Source organism: Festucalex cinctus, chromosome 8 (genome assembly GCF_051991245.1).
Source record: "Festucalex cinctus isolate MCC-2025b chromosome 8, RoL_Fcin_1.0, whole genome shotgun sequence".
Lineage (NCBI taxonomy): Eukaryota > Metazoa > Chordata > Actinopteri > Syngnathiformes > Syngnathidae > Festucalex > Festucalex cinctus.
In genome coordinates, this window is record NC_135418.1 from 13,195,215 (window position 1) to 13,210,896 (window position 15,682).

General features: G+C 40.5%; 1 protein-coding gene across 2 annotated transcripts in view; it reads left to right on the top strand.

The window, feature by feature from the left end:
- ptpra (protein tyrosine phosphatase receptor type A) overlaps nt 1–15,682 on the top strand; it is a 35,918-nt gene that overhangs the window by 7,952 nt on the left and 12,284 nt on the right. Inside the window, exons 2-5 of one of the 2 annotated variants that reach the window (XM_077529929.1) lie at nt 11,264–11,310; nt 11,433–11,606; nt 11,803–11,884; nt 13,510–13,941. In XM_077529929.1, coding sequence (XP_077386055.1) covers nt 11,809–11,884; nt 13,510–13,941 — 508 coding nt within the window. In that variant the 5' untranslated portion in view covers nt 11,264–11,310; nt 11,433–11,606; nt 11,803–11,808. The remainder of the gene's footprint in view (nt 1–11,263; nt 11,311–11,432; nt 11,607–11,802; nt 11,885–13,509; nt 13,942–15,682) is intronic. The other variant, XM_077529928.1, reaches the window with a different exon arrangement.

A 15,682-nucleotide genomic window follows, 5' to 3' on the forward strand; every position in this document is an offset into this window, starting at 1 on the left:
TATAAGTTGGTGCAAGATATTTTTGGATGGATATTTTACATCTAGATTGTGACACATCTGCATTTAGACATTTATTCGTTTTGCACTACAAGGAAAAAATACTCAGGAAGGAAGCTTTACTGATACTGCCGTGCACTTTTTTTTTGAAAACTCTCAAAACTGGTCTTTGCTATAACCTATTCCACAAGTTTTATTTTATTATTTTTTATTTCAATTATATTTGAGAGAACTACTAAATGTGTTTTAAACATGTTTTACCTTGTTTGACAGGTATTGCTCAGTGTTTTCCAATAAAAAAAAGGAACATTTAAGGTGTATTCTCTTGGTTTTGAGGAAAAAAAAAAAAAAATCGGGATCGGCAAAAATCGAGATCGGCAGGTCAGACAGTTTTAAAGATCGGTGATCGGTGATCGGCCAAAAAAGTGTGATCGGTGCACCCCTAATATATATATATATATATATATATATATATATATATATATATATATATATACAGTATATATGTATGTGTGTATATATATATATATATTGCAAACATCTGTTTCTACTTTAGAAAACAATCATCAACTCCCCCCCCCCCCCCTTTTGTTTTTAATCAATATACAAATACTAAGTACAAAATAAACACCAATCACTGGTTAATAAACAAAATAATAAACATATAATAATTAGGGGAAAATGCTTTTGTAATACACTTTAATGCAAATTAAAATGAATCTGATTAGTAGTGATCTGCCACCACACTTTACAACCTTGTGGATGTTTCATTTTACACAGTAAAGTCACACTTGGAGCAAATTCATTTAAAGTCGATAATCTTAACTTTAGTTTAAAATGAACCTAGTACTCAATTCGTTTTTCTGTTAATTGCTATCCCGCTTCTTTTTATCATTAGCATAATTTGCATGAATAGTTAATAGCAGCTCATTAAGAATAGTCAGTATTTAAAACATTTACTAAATAATGCTGGAACTCAATTGTGTATTAGTTAAATTCAGACTGAAGTGACACAAACAAATTAGGCCTATCAGCGGCCTTCATATTGTTATTTGGCCCCACATAACGCTTAAGGATCACCGTGGCTTCCGCTGGGAGACTTTGCACCTCCACATCCTTTCTGCGTTGTCTGTGGTAATGTGTGAGAGACTTCTCGAATGCTCACACGAAATAGACATACAGCAAAGCCACTCACTCACTCATTACTTTAACTTACTTGAGTGAATTTTATGATCCCCCAGAGCCCGATTCAAGCAAATAATAAATTTAGGCTTCATAACAGACAAAACAGGCCACCCATGTTGGTGAAATTAGCCCAAATAGCAGTCCTGTGCTTATCCTTGCCTCCCCAACAAGCCACCAGCTGATGAATGAAGCCAGCGAGAACACAAACCACACCAGCATGGAGTCGTATCCCTCAGCCAAGGAAGTCCAGAGTATTGCGGCTGTTGTATGTGGCACCGGGGACATATAATCTGTGGTCTGTTTCAAAGAAAGAGTCCGAGCGGCCCTGAGTTAGACTGACTTCTGCCTCCTGTGAAGAGAGGCATTCACAGTATTCCTGCTGGCCCAGACACCCCTCCCTCCTACTCTCAAGACATAGGAAGTGTATTAATATGCAATGAATGAACAGAGACAGCAGGCCACCATTTTCTTATTCTACAACCACTAGTTGAGTAGAATGGCTTGCAAAAAGCTAGAGGAAACAATTTTGCTGCATGGAGGTGGAGGGTAATGTACACTTGAGTAGAAGCCTTTGTAATTATCTGTTCTCCAGCTGGCTATGTCAGACCCTCTAGCAGTTATAAATGTGGTTTGTTGATTGTGCTACATCATTATTGACAACATTGAACTCATTCCTGAAGATGTAGTACAGCAGTGGTCCAAAACAACTGGTCCGTAGCCCGGTACCAGTCTGCGCACCATTTGGTACCACGTTTAACAGAGAGACACGGTGTTTTGAGGGTTTTACCCTGGATGTAATTAATGAATGAATGAATTAATTTAATTTTACAGCACCAAACCCACTACAGTTCCCACAAGGTATATTCACTTGAGTTACAGTACTTGAAAATTTCTTGAAGAAAAGGCCAATAAAGGGCAGGGTAATCAAATGCTGGAGGAACCACTGGGATATAAAATGAGAAGTGATAGTTACAGACAGTAGGGGTCAGTTGCTCTGGAAGTCCAATCATCATCACATGTAAGAGCCACTTTCTCTGCCAACTTCAACGACTCCAGAACCGCGGTCTTCAACGCTGTGTAAAGATTCTGGGCGGTGAATTCTGACGTATGTTGGTATTGCCTAACGTGGTTTGAGTGTCTGTACCATCTTCTTAAAGGGACACTTGATTCGGATGAGCTTTGGCACTTATATGATAGGCTATATGTAAAATTGACGCCAGCACTAAAATCCCCCCCCTGAAAAACTCAGGGTGCGTCAACTATCGGCTAGCGAGCTGCACGACAGCCCCCGGAGGGTGCCCTGTTGATAAGTTGTACAGTACTTTGAAAAAACCAGCACACCTGCGTGCAACACCAGCGACCAGGCCGTATCGTCATCTGTCATCTGATTGGCCGACAACAATGCCGTAGCATACGCCCATTTTGTTTTTATGCGAGAGAGGCAAAGGCGCCCGCCGGTCTTTGCCAAAATCATAAATATACAGTATATACAATAAATATAATAATGTTTTACAACAACACCCAACTATATTTACAATTTAAAAGGTACTTGTGGATGGATTAGTAATGTTTGTGGTTTATATAAAAATTGCGAGTGCACAACGCGAGCTGGTCTTGTGTTCCCATTCTCTTGAATGAGACTTCAAGGGCAGAGCCCTCTATTCAGAAATAGCTTTGCGAGCCGGTTGTAAATCGCAATATTTCATCCACTGTAAATATTAGGGGTGTTAAAAAAAATCGATTCGGCGATATATCGCGATACTACATCGCGCGATTCTCGAATCGATTCAATAAAAAAAAAATCGTTTTTTTTTTTTTTTTTTTTAAGAGCTCAGAATTGTTCATTCGGTAGTCTTACCGATTCAACGTCTTATCATCATTGCCTTTTGTGTGTGTGTGTGTGTGTGTGTGTGTGTGTGAATCGATTTTTAAACTTCCATTTTTAATGGAAAAATATTCAACAAAACGTCTGACTTCGGGTTAGGATTCACACCTTGAGCATGGAAGAATGTTATATGAACGGAACATTAAGCCTTAATATTTTATTTTAATGCTGTTCAAACATGAAACAGATTACAACCTCTATAAGACTGAAATTTCAGATAAATAAATAATACATTTTCATATAAATCTTACACTCTACAAGCTTACTGATTAGTATTTTCTAAATTTGAATGAAAAAAAATCGCAACAATCGACTTATAAATTCGTATCGGGATTAATCGGTATCGAATCGAATCGTGACCTGTGAATCGTGATACGAATCGAATCGTCAGGTACTAGGCAATTCACACCCCTAGTAAATATGGTTCAATGTTGGCGCGACTTGCCACTCGTGAAATGTTATGGCAGATCAGCACGCACTGCGGGAGTGCAAGCTTGGCTTGGACAGTTCCAAATGTTGCCGCCCCCTTCCCGCGGTGCGCCAGTTGTAATGGAAAAGCGACGGGTGCGGTGTGGTGTGGTTGCGTGAGGTGTGGTGTGGTAGCATGCCATGCGGGACCAATGGAAAAGCAGCATAATACAACCCTAAGCGCCAGGTTTATAAGAGATATCACTCCCTTTCAGACTGCTGCTGTTGCTTGCCTTTGTTGCAATTTGCCAACCCGTTGTTGTTTCGTCCATCGCGGCTTCCATCTATAGAACCAAATTATACGTAAAGCATACCTCACTTAACCTGGCAATAGCCAGATTGATATTGGGATCCACTCAAGGGAGTTCTCCACAATATCAACCTGGGACTGCTCTACGGTGATTTGTTTGGGAAAGGTGGGGCATACTGTACAGTACTTCGATTTGATTATTGGAGGATGCGGCATCTTGCCCACGTTTGTTTTGACCAATTACGGCCATGGATGAAAATGTCGTCTTTGTTCTCATTGAAGTGGTGGGGGGTGGGGGCACAATATTCTTTACCAGCTAAAAATGCATGAAGCGCCTCTCGCTGTTCAACATTTAACAAGGAAACGGGGAGTAATTCTGCAAGAACAGAAATAATTGCAGTACCAAACACAGTGTCGCTCTGTGAACAGTGGTTCGGATCGGTGGAAATGAACGGGCTCAGTACATGATGTATTCTCTGGAGTTTGTGAACTCACAAATACCGCAAATTCATCTTGCAGGGCAAGGTTACATCTCAACCTCAGTGGCCAGAAGGTGAATTAATTCAGAGGATTTGCTGAATCAATATTGAATTGCATATAGTGTAGCAAACTGAAATTTTTACTGTATTTCTGTTACCATTTTAAATGGTAAAGGATCTTATAATTCTTTCCTCAACTCTTGATTGCTACCAAAAATATTGGCAGTACATTATTCATTTCGGGATAATATGTCAAAGTCCACTGAAATGACAAAATGTGGGAGAATTGGATGGAGAACTGCATTAAACGAATCCCTATTTTACCCATCTTAGCATTTGGTTGTCAATGTGGTCAATTGGACTTCTTTAATTTTGTACCCTTTTAAGTGTTGATTCCACTCCATGAATGAAATGGCATGTGAACAGTCCGGCCCTTTCACTGCTGTGTGATTTCACTCCTATGAGGTTTGCACTTGGCCACAGGCAGAGAAGCAGCTGTCTTCATTAGTTGGTTGTGGGTGGACTTGCCTCACTATGGATATGAGGTATCAGGTTCTACTCAGCAGTGTCGACTGTTGCAATGGAAACAGATTTCCAGTTTCATGTTAAAAGTTTTACAATGATAGAGTGACGGACATGTGAATGTGTTATTTTAAGATTGATGTAAATAGTATTTTTATCGTTTTACATCCCTTTTACTGTGTAGGAATGTATGTGTATGTGTAGGAAGACAGTAAAACAAAGTAAGGTTTTCGGAAAAAAAATAACACTCCAGTAAAAACTTGGCATGCCTGGCTGGAAGTTTTCACTAGTTACCCCTGTAAATGGCACACTTGTACAGCGTCCTAACATTAGCATTAGCAACTACTAAGACTTTTGAAATTATATGCTAACGTATATTTGCCTCCACTGTGATAAGCTGTCCTGGTTAATTTGAAATAGAAAATAGGTAGCATATGAAAAATCAACTGTTCATTTATCAGTTGCTAATATTAGACATTTATTCAGTTCAGAATAATGAACTCAATATAAGTTTTAGGCAGCTGGTAAGTTGGTAAACTGGGTCATTGATGTCATCTGCCCCTTTCGTCTTCCTTCACCCATATCCTTCACTCTATTTTTGTCCGAAAATGGCCAAAAAATTGCACTTTCAGTTTTCATCCAAAAGACCTTTATCACGAAAACAGCACTACCAAAACAGGATGTTGTGATGATGCAATAAAAGAAAAAATAACCAGCACAAGCTTGTCTGGATAAGCGCCAACATGTCTATGGTGTGGACCTATTTCAAGAGATCTGAGAAAGACCCACTGATAGCCATTTGTAAATTGTGTAAGGCTGGAATTTCAAGAGGGGGTGTATCTGCACAGGGTTTCTCCATGTCAGGTTTAATTTATCACCTGGAATCCAAAGATCACTGTTACCCTTCCGAATATGAGAAGAACAGCACAGAAAAGGAAAATCGCTCCAAGTATTCATTTCCCACATTGACTGTGGTGGACATTTTTGAAAATACATTAACGTTTTCCAGTAGTGATGCCAGGGCACGGGACATTACACAAAATAAAATAAGGAATTCATTGGCTTGAGGATATGTGATTCATAGGCTGATCTAGCACATAAAAGCCCCATTAGGTCATGCCAAGCAGATGAGATGTGGTTACCTGAGTTGTTCAGTGTTGTTGCAATTTGCAACTTACGTCTAAGAGTTTACATGGAGCTTAGACGTCGGCTTCACCAGTTTTTTTTTTTTGTTTTTTTTTGATGAGAGAACATATTTGACTTTAAAAATTTGTCAACAGGTCAGGCAATTACAGACCTGTATATTTTATTTAAAGACTTTGTGAAGTGGTTTATTTGTAAACACATTACTGTGAATATTTGGAGATAAGTGCTGATAACATGTTCAGACACTGAGAACAATTTAGTACTGAATTGTTGAGATATAGCGTTAACCTTGGCCAGGACTAAAAACAAGCCCAACTACGAACTTGGTCTTTCTGGCATGACTTGTCCCATTGTACTCTATAAGTAATGAGCAACGTCATTCCATCAGTGGCTGTTCGGTGCAATTGCAATTTACTTACTGAAGTGTTATTAACAACGTGACTAGTGGGCGCCATCTTTGGGATTTTTTTCTAAAATCAAAAAATCAAAAAATCTTGGAATGAGTACTTAAAATGCTTCTATAGAAACGCTGTCTATCTATAATTGTTTGGTGAAACAAGTGACGGTATTTTTGGTAGAATAGCATCAAATTGTCAACGAGTTTAAGATTGTTTTATTTTGAGCGTCTTAAGATGAGTTTATTGTCTTTGTGTGTTTTTTTTTGTTTGTTTAACCAATGTCACCCACTTCTTTGTGCTGGAGCCGGGCAGTGTCTGTCGACGTGTCCGGATTCCCCGAACTAATAGTTGAGAGGCTGTCATTGGCCGATCCCAAGAAGAACCACCAACAAACTCGTTTTACTACCAAATATTAAATGGTATTTTTCATCTGGATAGTTGTGTTTTATTGCATTTTATTTTGTATCTATTTACTGGTAATATATATTGTTATTATTTTTTTGAATAGGTACTGTCTTAAAACATGTAAATCAGTTTAAAAAAAAAAATGCATGCATTCATGGGCGTGCTCTCACACAGACGTGCACACACACAGGCTGGAGAAGATAAAAACTGTCCCCATCTGTGGAGGGAGTGTTAGCAGGAAACAATGAGTCATGCAACATTAGGAATGGTTACAAAAAAAAAGCTTGTTGATGATACAGAGCCCCATCTATCACCTGGTAGGTAATGTTAGACATGCATACAGGATTATTTTATAAATTATTCTATTGATTGTCCATCGATTTATCAAATAATCAAATGCAAATTTAGTTTGCATTAAGGTTAATAGCGTTTTTTTTTTTTTTTTTTTTTTTTACCAATCACTGTTTAACTCGGGGGTGTCAAACTCATATTAGCTCAAGGGCCACATGGAGGGAATTATATTACCAAGCGGACCGGATCGGTAAAATCATGATATACAGTATAACTTAAAAACAATTGGCATCAATTATACGCAGATTTGTCCGCCTCCCAGTACTGAGGACTCGTTTACGAGTCCAAGCTCCGGCCTTCCTGGCTGGAGTTTGCATGTTCTCCCCGTATCTGCGTGGGTCTTCTCCGGGTACTCCGGTCTCCACCCACATTCCAAAGTTAATTGGGCGCTCCAAATTGTCCCTGGGTGTGCTTGTGAGTGTGGATGGTTGTTCGTCTCTGTGTGCCCTTCGATTGGCTATAAACCAGTCCAGGGTGTACCCTGCCTACTGCCCAAAGCCAGCTGAGAGAGACTCCAGCAACTGCCACGACCCTTGTGAGGAGTAAGCGGTCAAGAAAATGGATGGATGGATGGATATACGTAGATTTTCGTTGTTTTTTTGTTTTTTGTTTTTTTTTGGGGGGGCAGCCCTATTATAGCGTGACTCAACTGTAAATATATTGTTCCAAAAAAACTAACACGAATGCAAATGGAACGCGGCAACACTTTACCTGTATGAGTTCCGGGCGTATTATATATCTACCTGTTTTGCATATTGTTCCCAGAATACTTTGTGTGCCGCAGTTAATGCAGTTATAATTAAGGAGTGGATGTTAAAGGGGCTGTCTGCCGGATTCACTCAGGAAAATGCACTTTTTAAATACAGGATGTACACACTTTCTCTCAGTCTACACAGCTGTGTTTTTGTTAATCTTTTGTGGTAATTTCGTCCTAAACCCCCACCTCCCCAGCCTGTGTTTTGCCATTTTGTGTTTGTTTTGTAAACAGCGGGACGTTTCAGTGGAAAGACAGTGTTTACAACCCTCCAGCCAATCGCAGAGCGGGGGGTGGCGTGTCGCAAACGGGGCCGGGGCAACGTGTCAGCTGCGTGACGTCACTCCCGCGGCAATTTGAAAGCACGCACGGATTTTTTTTTTCTTCACTCACTCATTTTCACACGTAAGCTTCTGTGAGATTAACAAAAACACAGATGTATAGACTGAGAGAAAGTTAAGGTGTGTACATCCTGTATTTAAAAAGTGCATTTTCCTGAGTGAATCCGGCAGACAGCCTCTTTAAAGATCCCCTGAAATGAGCTTTGCAGCAATTACACCAACCATCCTCTGAACGCCCAAATACTGTATCAAAAGAAATGTTCACGAAATTGTACCTTGTAGTCTCCATTAGCTCTTTGACTGTCAAAGACGTTTCATGATGATTAGTAAAATTCCAATGAATGGAATGCGATCTTTCGTTGAGTAGCCACATTGTATATGTAGTAAAGGCAAACAATATTCTTTTTGCCTTGAAAGATGAGTTAAAATGCTCAAAAGCGGCTGGCACTGTGGATTTCTTTGTTTTGTTTTTATAAAGCCAGGCAGTCAAAGAGTTAGGAAGGTCTACTGTTGGCTTAGCATCAAACGAGCGGATTTTGGTGGGAGTGGCCAAGGCTCGCCAGACTTCCGTGTGTTTTTGACTACAAAATGAGTTGAGTCTTTTATTTGTGCTCCTGTTACAAACGGAGTCTTCACGTCTGCACCTGAAGGAATATTGGTGCATGCTTTTGCATGCTTTACTTTCAATAGTTGGTACCGATCCCGGAATAAGTGAAAGATGTTATGCTAATCCACATTTATATTGTCCCAAATTCCTGAAGCAGTCGTCAGTTAAATGTTTGCCACACACTGTCAGGGCTGCTAACCCTCCTCACGATGCACATTTTCCGGGTACAGCTACTGGGATTGACACCCCCCGTACCGGTCGAACCATCACCAGTCTTACGGAAAAAATGAACACATCCCCGGAACCGGCTCGACCTGGGCTTTCCAACGGCGTTTGTGCCGGCCCTCCACGACCCTCCAGGCCGGAGATACGGGGCCGCGAAATCGGCCACCAGACTCTCGGGAGATGGATTGACACCCCCGTACCGGTCGAACCACAAGTCCTACGGGGAAAATGAACACATCACCGGAACTGGCTCGACCTCGGCTTTCCAACGGTGTCGGTGCCGGGCCGGAGATACTGGGCCGCGAAATCGGCCACCCCACTCGCGAGAACTAACACGTTTTGGGAGTTGCTTGGGCATATTTAATGCATAAATAAAGTCCAAACACAAGCCTTTCTGTGGCAGAAGAAACATGTTTTTGTTGTCCTCTGTACAATCTGGTTCAGAGCAATTCCTATGGGGTGTTTTGTTGCCATGCTGACCTCCTCCTGCTGCTGCTGCTGTTTGTTCGTGGTTTGGAAATCTCGGGCGGGGGTAGGGGTTGAAAATTGTGAGGGTGGCGTTCGCACTGAGCTAGCGACGTGTAAAACCGAAAAAGGTGGGGTTAGTGACGTGTAAAACCGACCTGCGCAAACAGCCCATTTGAGGGTGCTGTTTGAGCTAATTTGATACAAACACCCATAGGAAAGGGAAACATGGGTCATTTATCTCACAGCTTTGGGGACTTAGTCAGGCACATGGGTCGTTTATCTCACAGATTTGGGGACTTAGTCAGGCTATGGTAAGGCATATTTATGATCCAAAACCCCCCAAAAGTGAACATTTCATATGAGGGGGCCTTTAAACCTTGTCTTAGAGTTTATGTGTTAAGTGAAAATCTAGTAGAGTATTTATCAGTTTGCATATTTGTTTTTGCCTGCTGTTAGGTTTTAGATATGTTTTCTTTCATCACAGCACAGGGCTTATTTTTGGAAGCGAATATTTGATTAGTGAAAGACATTATTGGATTGAAGCATCCTCTCTGACCACATGACGTTTAACTATTAAGGGTTACAGTGCAGTCAGTCATGCTATAATTTCTCAATATCAAAGTGTGTGTTTGTGTGTATTTATTGTGCAACACTAAACTAGCTGCATTTATGTTTTTAACACCCAATTTGTTCTCCACCCAATATTCTATTTAAATCCTCAGATTTGCGCGCGATGTTGTACAGCCTTTGGTTCACCCAGTGCTCCAGTATCTGTAAACAAGCAGATGGACTGGATTATTCCAGGGGCAAAATCATGAGATTAGGCCCACAGATTATCACAGTTTTGTCAGGGAGACAGCAGTCCCGGTTGGGATCCAGGATTACAGTTTGCATGCCCTTACACCCAGCAGCAGTCATGCTTTCTCCACATCCATGTGGCTGTCATCCATCTTGGCTACTACAAGTATTTTAAATACGGGTTCAGCCGCAGTTTTAATAAGGAAATATTAATGTGACAACAATGCTATGTTTGTTGTTCTTTGGCGGGTACAGTAAATGACCGATATTTGTTTGTTGGGTTTGCGCCATTAAGGCAAGTATTTGCACAGCAGTCAGTCAAGATGCAACATGCCTAAAAGCAGAACAGCAACATGCCAGCCTCTACTGACAATGATTTTGTCATTTCTAACTAAAAGGGGACCAATTTAAGGGTATAATAGTTGAGTGTCCGGCATCCTTTTGGTTTACAAAATAAGAGACTTAGTTGGGTGGTCTCTTATACTGTTGTTTTTTGCCAATATAGTAATGTGAATGCCTACATTGAAACCCTACTGTTGGCTTTTTGCAATGGTGTGAAACACGATATATTTAGTAAATATTACTTGCATTTTGTTTAAAATAAAAGATAAGGAAACTAAAGTATGGTATTATTTTTTAATCAAATAAATGGGTTAATATAAATGTAATTATTTAATTTAAAAGTAATGAGTAGTCACACACACTAAGATTTTTTTATTTTTTTTTTATTTTTACCTTCTCACTCTGATTCGAATCAAACTGTGAGGCGCTGAGATATTCCAACCCCTAACTGCCATGGGTTTGGCCTAGTCAGTAGTCACATGACTAGTCACATTTTCACATTTTTAATTTGGTGCTTATGGGTGCATGCAAACAAGACTTGTTCCATGTGATTATCCTTTTTCTTCTTCTTGAAGAACATGTTTATGGATAATGAGTGCAATTGGTTCTCTGCCTAACACTTTGTCCTCCTTTGTATTCTAGAAAACTGCCGTGCGAATGAGTGACTGATCTCAACTTCGCTTTTTCAGGTAAACACAGACTAATCTTGTACGAGGATTTAGTTTTAACAAAAACATGACCAAACATAAGAATTATATATTGGGAATCATACACCATGTAAATCAGTGTTATCCAAACTCTGTCCTCGAAGGCTGGTTTGCAGGTTTTGGAGATTTCCATTCTCCACCTGAAGCTCACCAGCAAGCTCTATATAAGCCTGATAACGATCCTGTTCATTGGAAACGGGTGCACTGGAGCAGGGAAACATCCAAAACCTGCAGGAGGACAACTCACAACTCGAGGACCGAGTTTGGACACCACTGATGTAAATAAAGTATTTAGAGTATGTGCACGTAATCTTAAAATACTGCATGTGTGAAATTCTTTTTCTTTGGTGAAATTAGAATTAGAATTGCTTGAAATTAAATTGATATTAATTTTATTTTAAATATTTTTTTTTCCTCACAAAAATTGCCCTTGATCAAAATTATTCATATCCTTCTTTCATGTTCTTGATACAGGGCAGAATGGGTGTGTGTCCCTTGCTCCTGTTGCTAGGTCTAGCCCTCGGGGTCACAGCCCAAGATCATGTCCCACTCACAAGTAAGAGCATTTATACAGATACAGAACATTTCACTGTTCCCACAGCAGTGTAATAGTAGCCAGAAATGTATGTATTGTGTCAGCTTTCAACTTGCTTATCAGGTTATTCCCACAGGTTTTTAAAATTCTTAGATTTCTCATGATGAATTTTCAAAATTACATTGAAAATTGAAAATAAGAATGGCTGACTAGTTCACTTCCAACACTTGTCCAAAAGTCTTTTTTTTTTTTGTGTTTGTGCTTCACTTGTCATTTCTTTTAATAAAAATGGTTTGAAATATACATATACACTGCTCTGATCCCAATACCACATAACTAGTCAAGTCAACTCTTATGTATTTATATAGCACTTTCAAACCGCCGCAGCTGTCACAAAGCGCTTACAAAACATAAAACATTTACAATAATACATGCGTAACAAAACCAACAAATCTTTTTTTTTTTTTCCATTCCTGCATACATTTTATACATGAAAGAGGAGTGATTTAGTCTGCTTTCAACAGTTGATCTGAGATGTCATGATCACAGCATGCACAAGGATCTGAAGGTATCGGTATGGCCGAACAAGAAATTACAATTTCAAAAATAGAAAATTGCCATAACGTTCACTAGTCATCATATGTTGTACTTTTCAGACAGGAGCTATGTCAGCCTTCTGGACTTAGTGGACTTTATGGTAACATCTAAACTAAAAACACTTGCCAAGTCCAAATTATGCTCTGCAAAGTGGATGATCACTCCGCTCTGGCATCCTCTTTGTTGTTATCCGAGAGGGTTGTGGTGGCAGGCAGTCCGGCAGTTGAGCCTTGTCGCCCGCTCCACACTGCTTGCTTGGCTCTGGCCGAGCCAGCTGCCCTCTTGTCACAAAGCCACACCGAAAGGCCAAGCCGGTGGTGATGGATGTGCTTGGTTTCTGGAGGCTACCCAGTAGATCACAGGTCCCAAACTTCAGTCCTCGAGGGCTGCAGTCCTGCATGTTTTAGAGGTTTCTCTCCTCAAACACACCTGATTCATCAGCAAGCTCTGCAGGAACCTGATAATGATCCTCATTATATGATTCAGCTGTGTTTGAGAGAAACCTCTAAAACATGCAGGACTGTGGCCCTCACTTTTTAAAACAGTACTTTTAAATCCTCGAGTTATGAACACACCTTTTTTTTGTACAATTGGAGTTACAAAATCACCTCTATTTATGTACTACTATTGTTGATATACGAACGGTCTTGCCATGGATGAGCGGATAGATCTATTTTGTAAATCTTTGTGCTGTTAATGTTACAGTGCATCTCTTCCAGTAGACCTCGGTGCTACCCGGAATGTTGCAGCACAACGTTGTACTATACTGAAGCCACGTAAAATTTGCCTGTATACGGTTAAAAACATATTAGTATAATAAAAACAGTCACTTAAAAAATCTGTACGGGTTCAAACGATTAACCACGATTTAGCAGGAGAACACTTAATGCCGAAGTCAGTAAAGGATAATGACTTGACTAAGTAGAGTAAATCTTAAGTCAGCCTGGCAGACATCTTAAGTGGATAGAGTATATCTGAAACATGGTATTAACTTCTTAGAAAGAATTTAGAGAAAGCCACTTTATCGTGCTTGATTTATTGTCCCATAGGTGCTCCGAATATTTCTTCAAAATCAACGCAACCCCCTACTGCGCCTGTCATCAACGTCACAGTCGCACCCACACGTCACCCCACAGTCCCACCTACAACACTGCCGCTCGGAGCCACCCCAACGACGATGACAACCACAATAGCAAGTCCAGCTGGTGCCGAGGTTGTGCAAATTAAAGATCCCAATGACACTTTAAGATTGGTGCCAATTCCTCCTCCTCCACCTCAAACTCCAACTGATGGCCCTCTGCCACCGCACAATCCAGAGACTCCCTCTCCTACCACACCAGTGGGCAGTGAGAATGAGACTACACCATCCATTCCAGACACCCCTACGCCCGAAACGTATATTGAAGATGAAGACATGATCATGGAGACAGAGACCACTGCAGAACCTGACATGGATATCACCCCAGATTCTAGCCCGCATGGTGAGTACTAGTGCCTCAAAATTTTCTTGTTTACATCATTTCCTTTTGAACATGATCACAGGTAACAGTAGTTCTCACATAGTGATGAGTAAAGGCCTCTATACACAAGTCCGACGTCAGCCGAATGTGACCGGTCTGTGGCACATCACGGCAGAAAAATTGATGGAGATACACACAGCAACAAACAGACACAGACACCGACTGCTAAGTACCTTCTGTGCATGTGTGAGAATACCCTTCCATTCCATCGGTGGTGGTAGTCACTATTCTTCATTGTTAGAAAAAGCAACCAGAAAGCTCTTTCCGGGGGTGGGATATGAAAACGTAAACAATGCATACCGGTATCTATTTTATTTATGCTGTAGCTGAAGCATATCCTCGCACGTTTTGCATCTGTGCCTTGTCACAGTTTCGCTTTCATCACACAATCACGTACACTTTAACAGTAAATGTAATGTAATGCCGGTCTCTCTTGAACTATAGTGGTGAATTAATCTTCTCCATCTTCTGTACAGGCAGACTATGTCCAAATGCAAAGGGTGATTATGTGTAAAATGAGCGGAATTGTAAAGGCTTTCCATCACTTACTGTTTATCCGCATTTGTCACTTCCTACTCTTATCCCACACACTGATTTACTAGCTAACAATCAATCAGAAGTTACAAAGGTCTGACGCTAATTCAACATTAACCGAAAACGCCCCATAGACGCTTCACAACGGCTCCAACATTACGATTACAACGGTGATTTTATAAATTAATCAAGCATCCCATGCCGACGTTTGGACACTCTCCGATTTCTGACATCGGATTAGTGTGTTGAGGCCTTAACAGTAAGGAAAGTTAAAAACCAATAGAGTTCTTAACATGTACCAATATGACCCTCGGGGATCTGTGGTAAAATGCCCTTTAAAATTCAGTTCTTTAGATATACTGATTTTGATCTTTCTTACCCAACCGGTGTCAGACATTAACTTGGCAGTAGCCAGATGGATATGCACTTCACTCAAGTGGGAGTTCGCCGCAATATCCATCTGGTACCTCTCCACACTAATTTGGTCGGGAAAAGGCGGGACATTCTGTACAATAATTCAAGCAGATTGGACGATGCGTCATTCTACACGTTTGTTTTAACCAATCACGGCCATGGGTGAAAATTTCGTCTTCGTTCTTGCCGAAGAGGGGAAAAGCACGAACATCTTACCAGCTAGAAATGCACAAAGTGCCCATCGCTGTTCAATATTCAACAAGGAAACGGTGAGTAATTCTGCAAGAACAGAATTAATTGCAGCGTCCATTTGTCCATGTTAGGTTTGTTTGTTTGCTCCGGCGTCGGCCCTGGCTTCCTGATTTCGTCACAGTTGCATATCCCGCCCCCAAACACAATGTCGCTCTGTGATTGGTGGCGGTTCGGAACGACTGTTATCAGCAGGAGTGGTACAAGATGTATTCTCTAGGGCTTGTGAACTCACAAATACCACGAGAATTCATCTTGCGAGAGCAAGGTTATTCAGACATCATTACGAAAATAAGGTCTTTGACAATTCTGTATTTTGTAAAATATTTTCTTTTGCCATAGAGAGTAACTGAAAAAAGGTATTAGCTTCTCATCTTTTTTTTTTTTAGTTGTCTGACTTGAATAGTCTGTAAAATGCTTTGTGTTCTTTGTGATCAAGCAATGATACTTGTGAAACTCAAATATTGTGATGCAATATTTGCCTCCCCGAAAGAATTCCTATGTG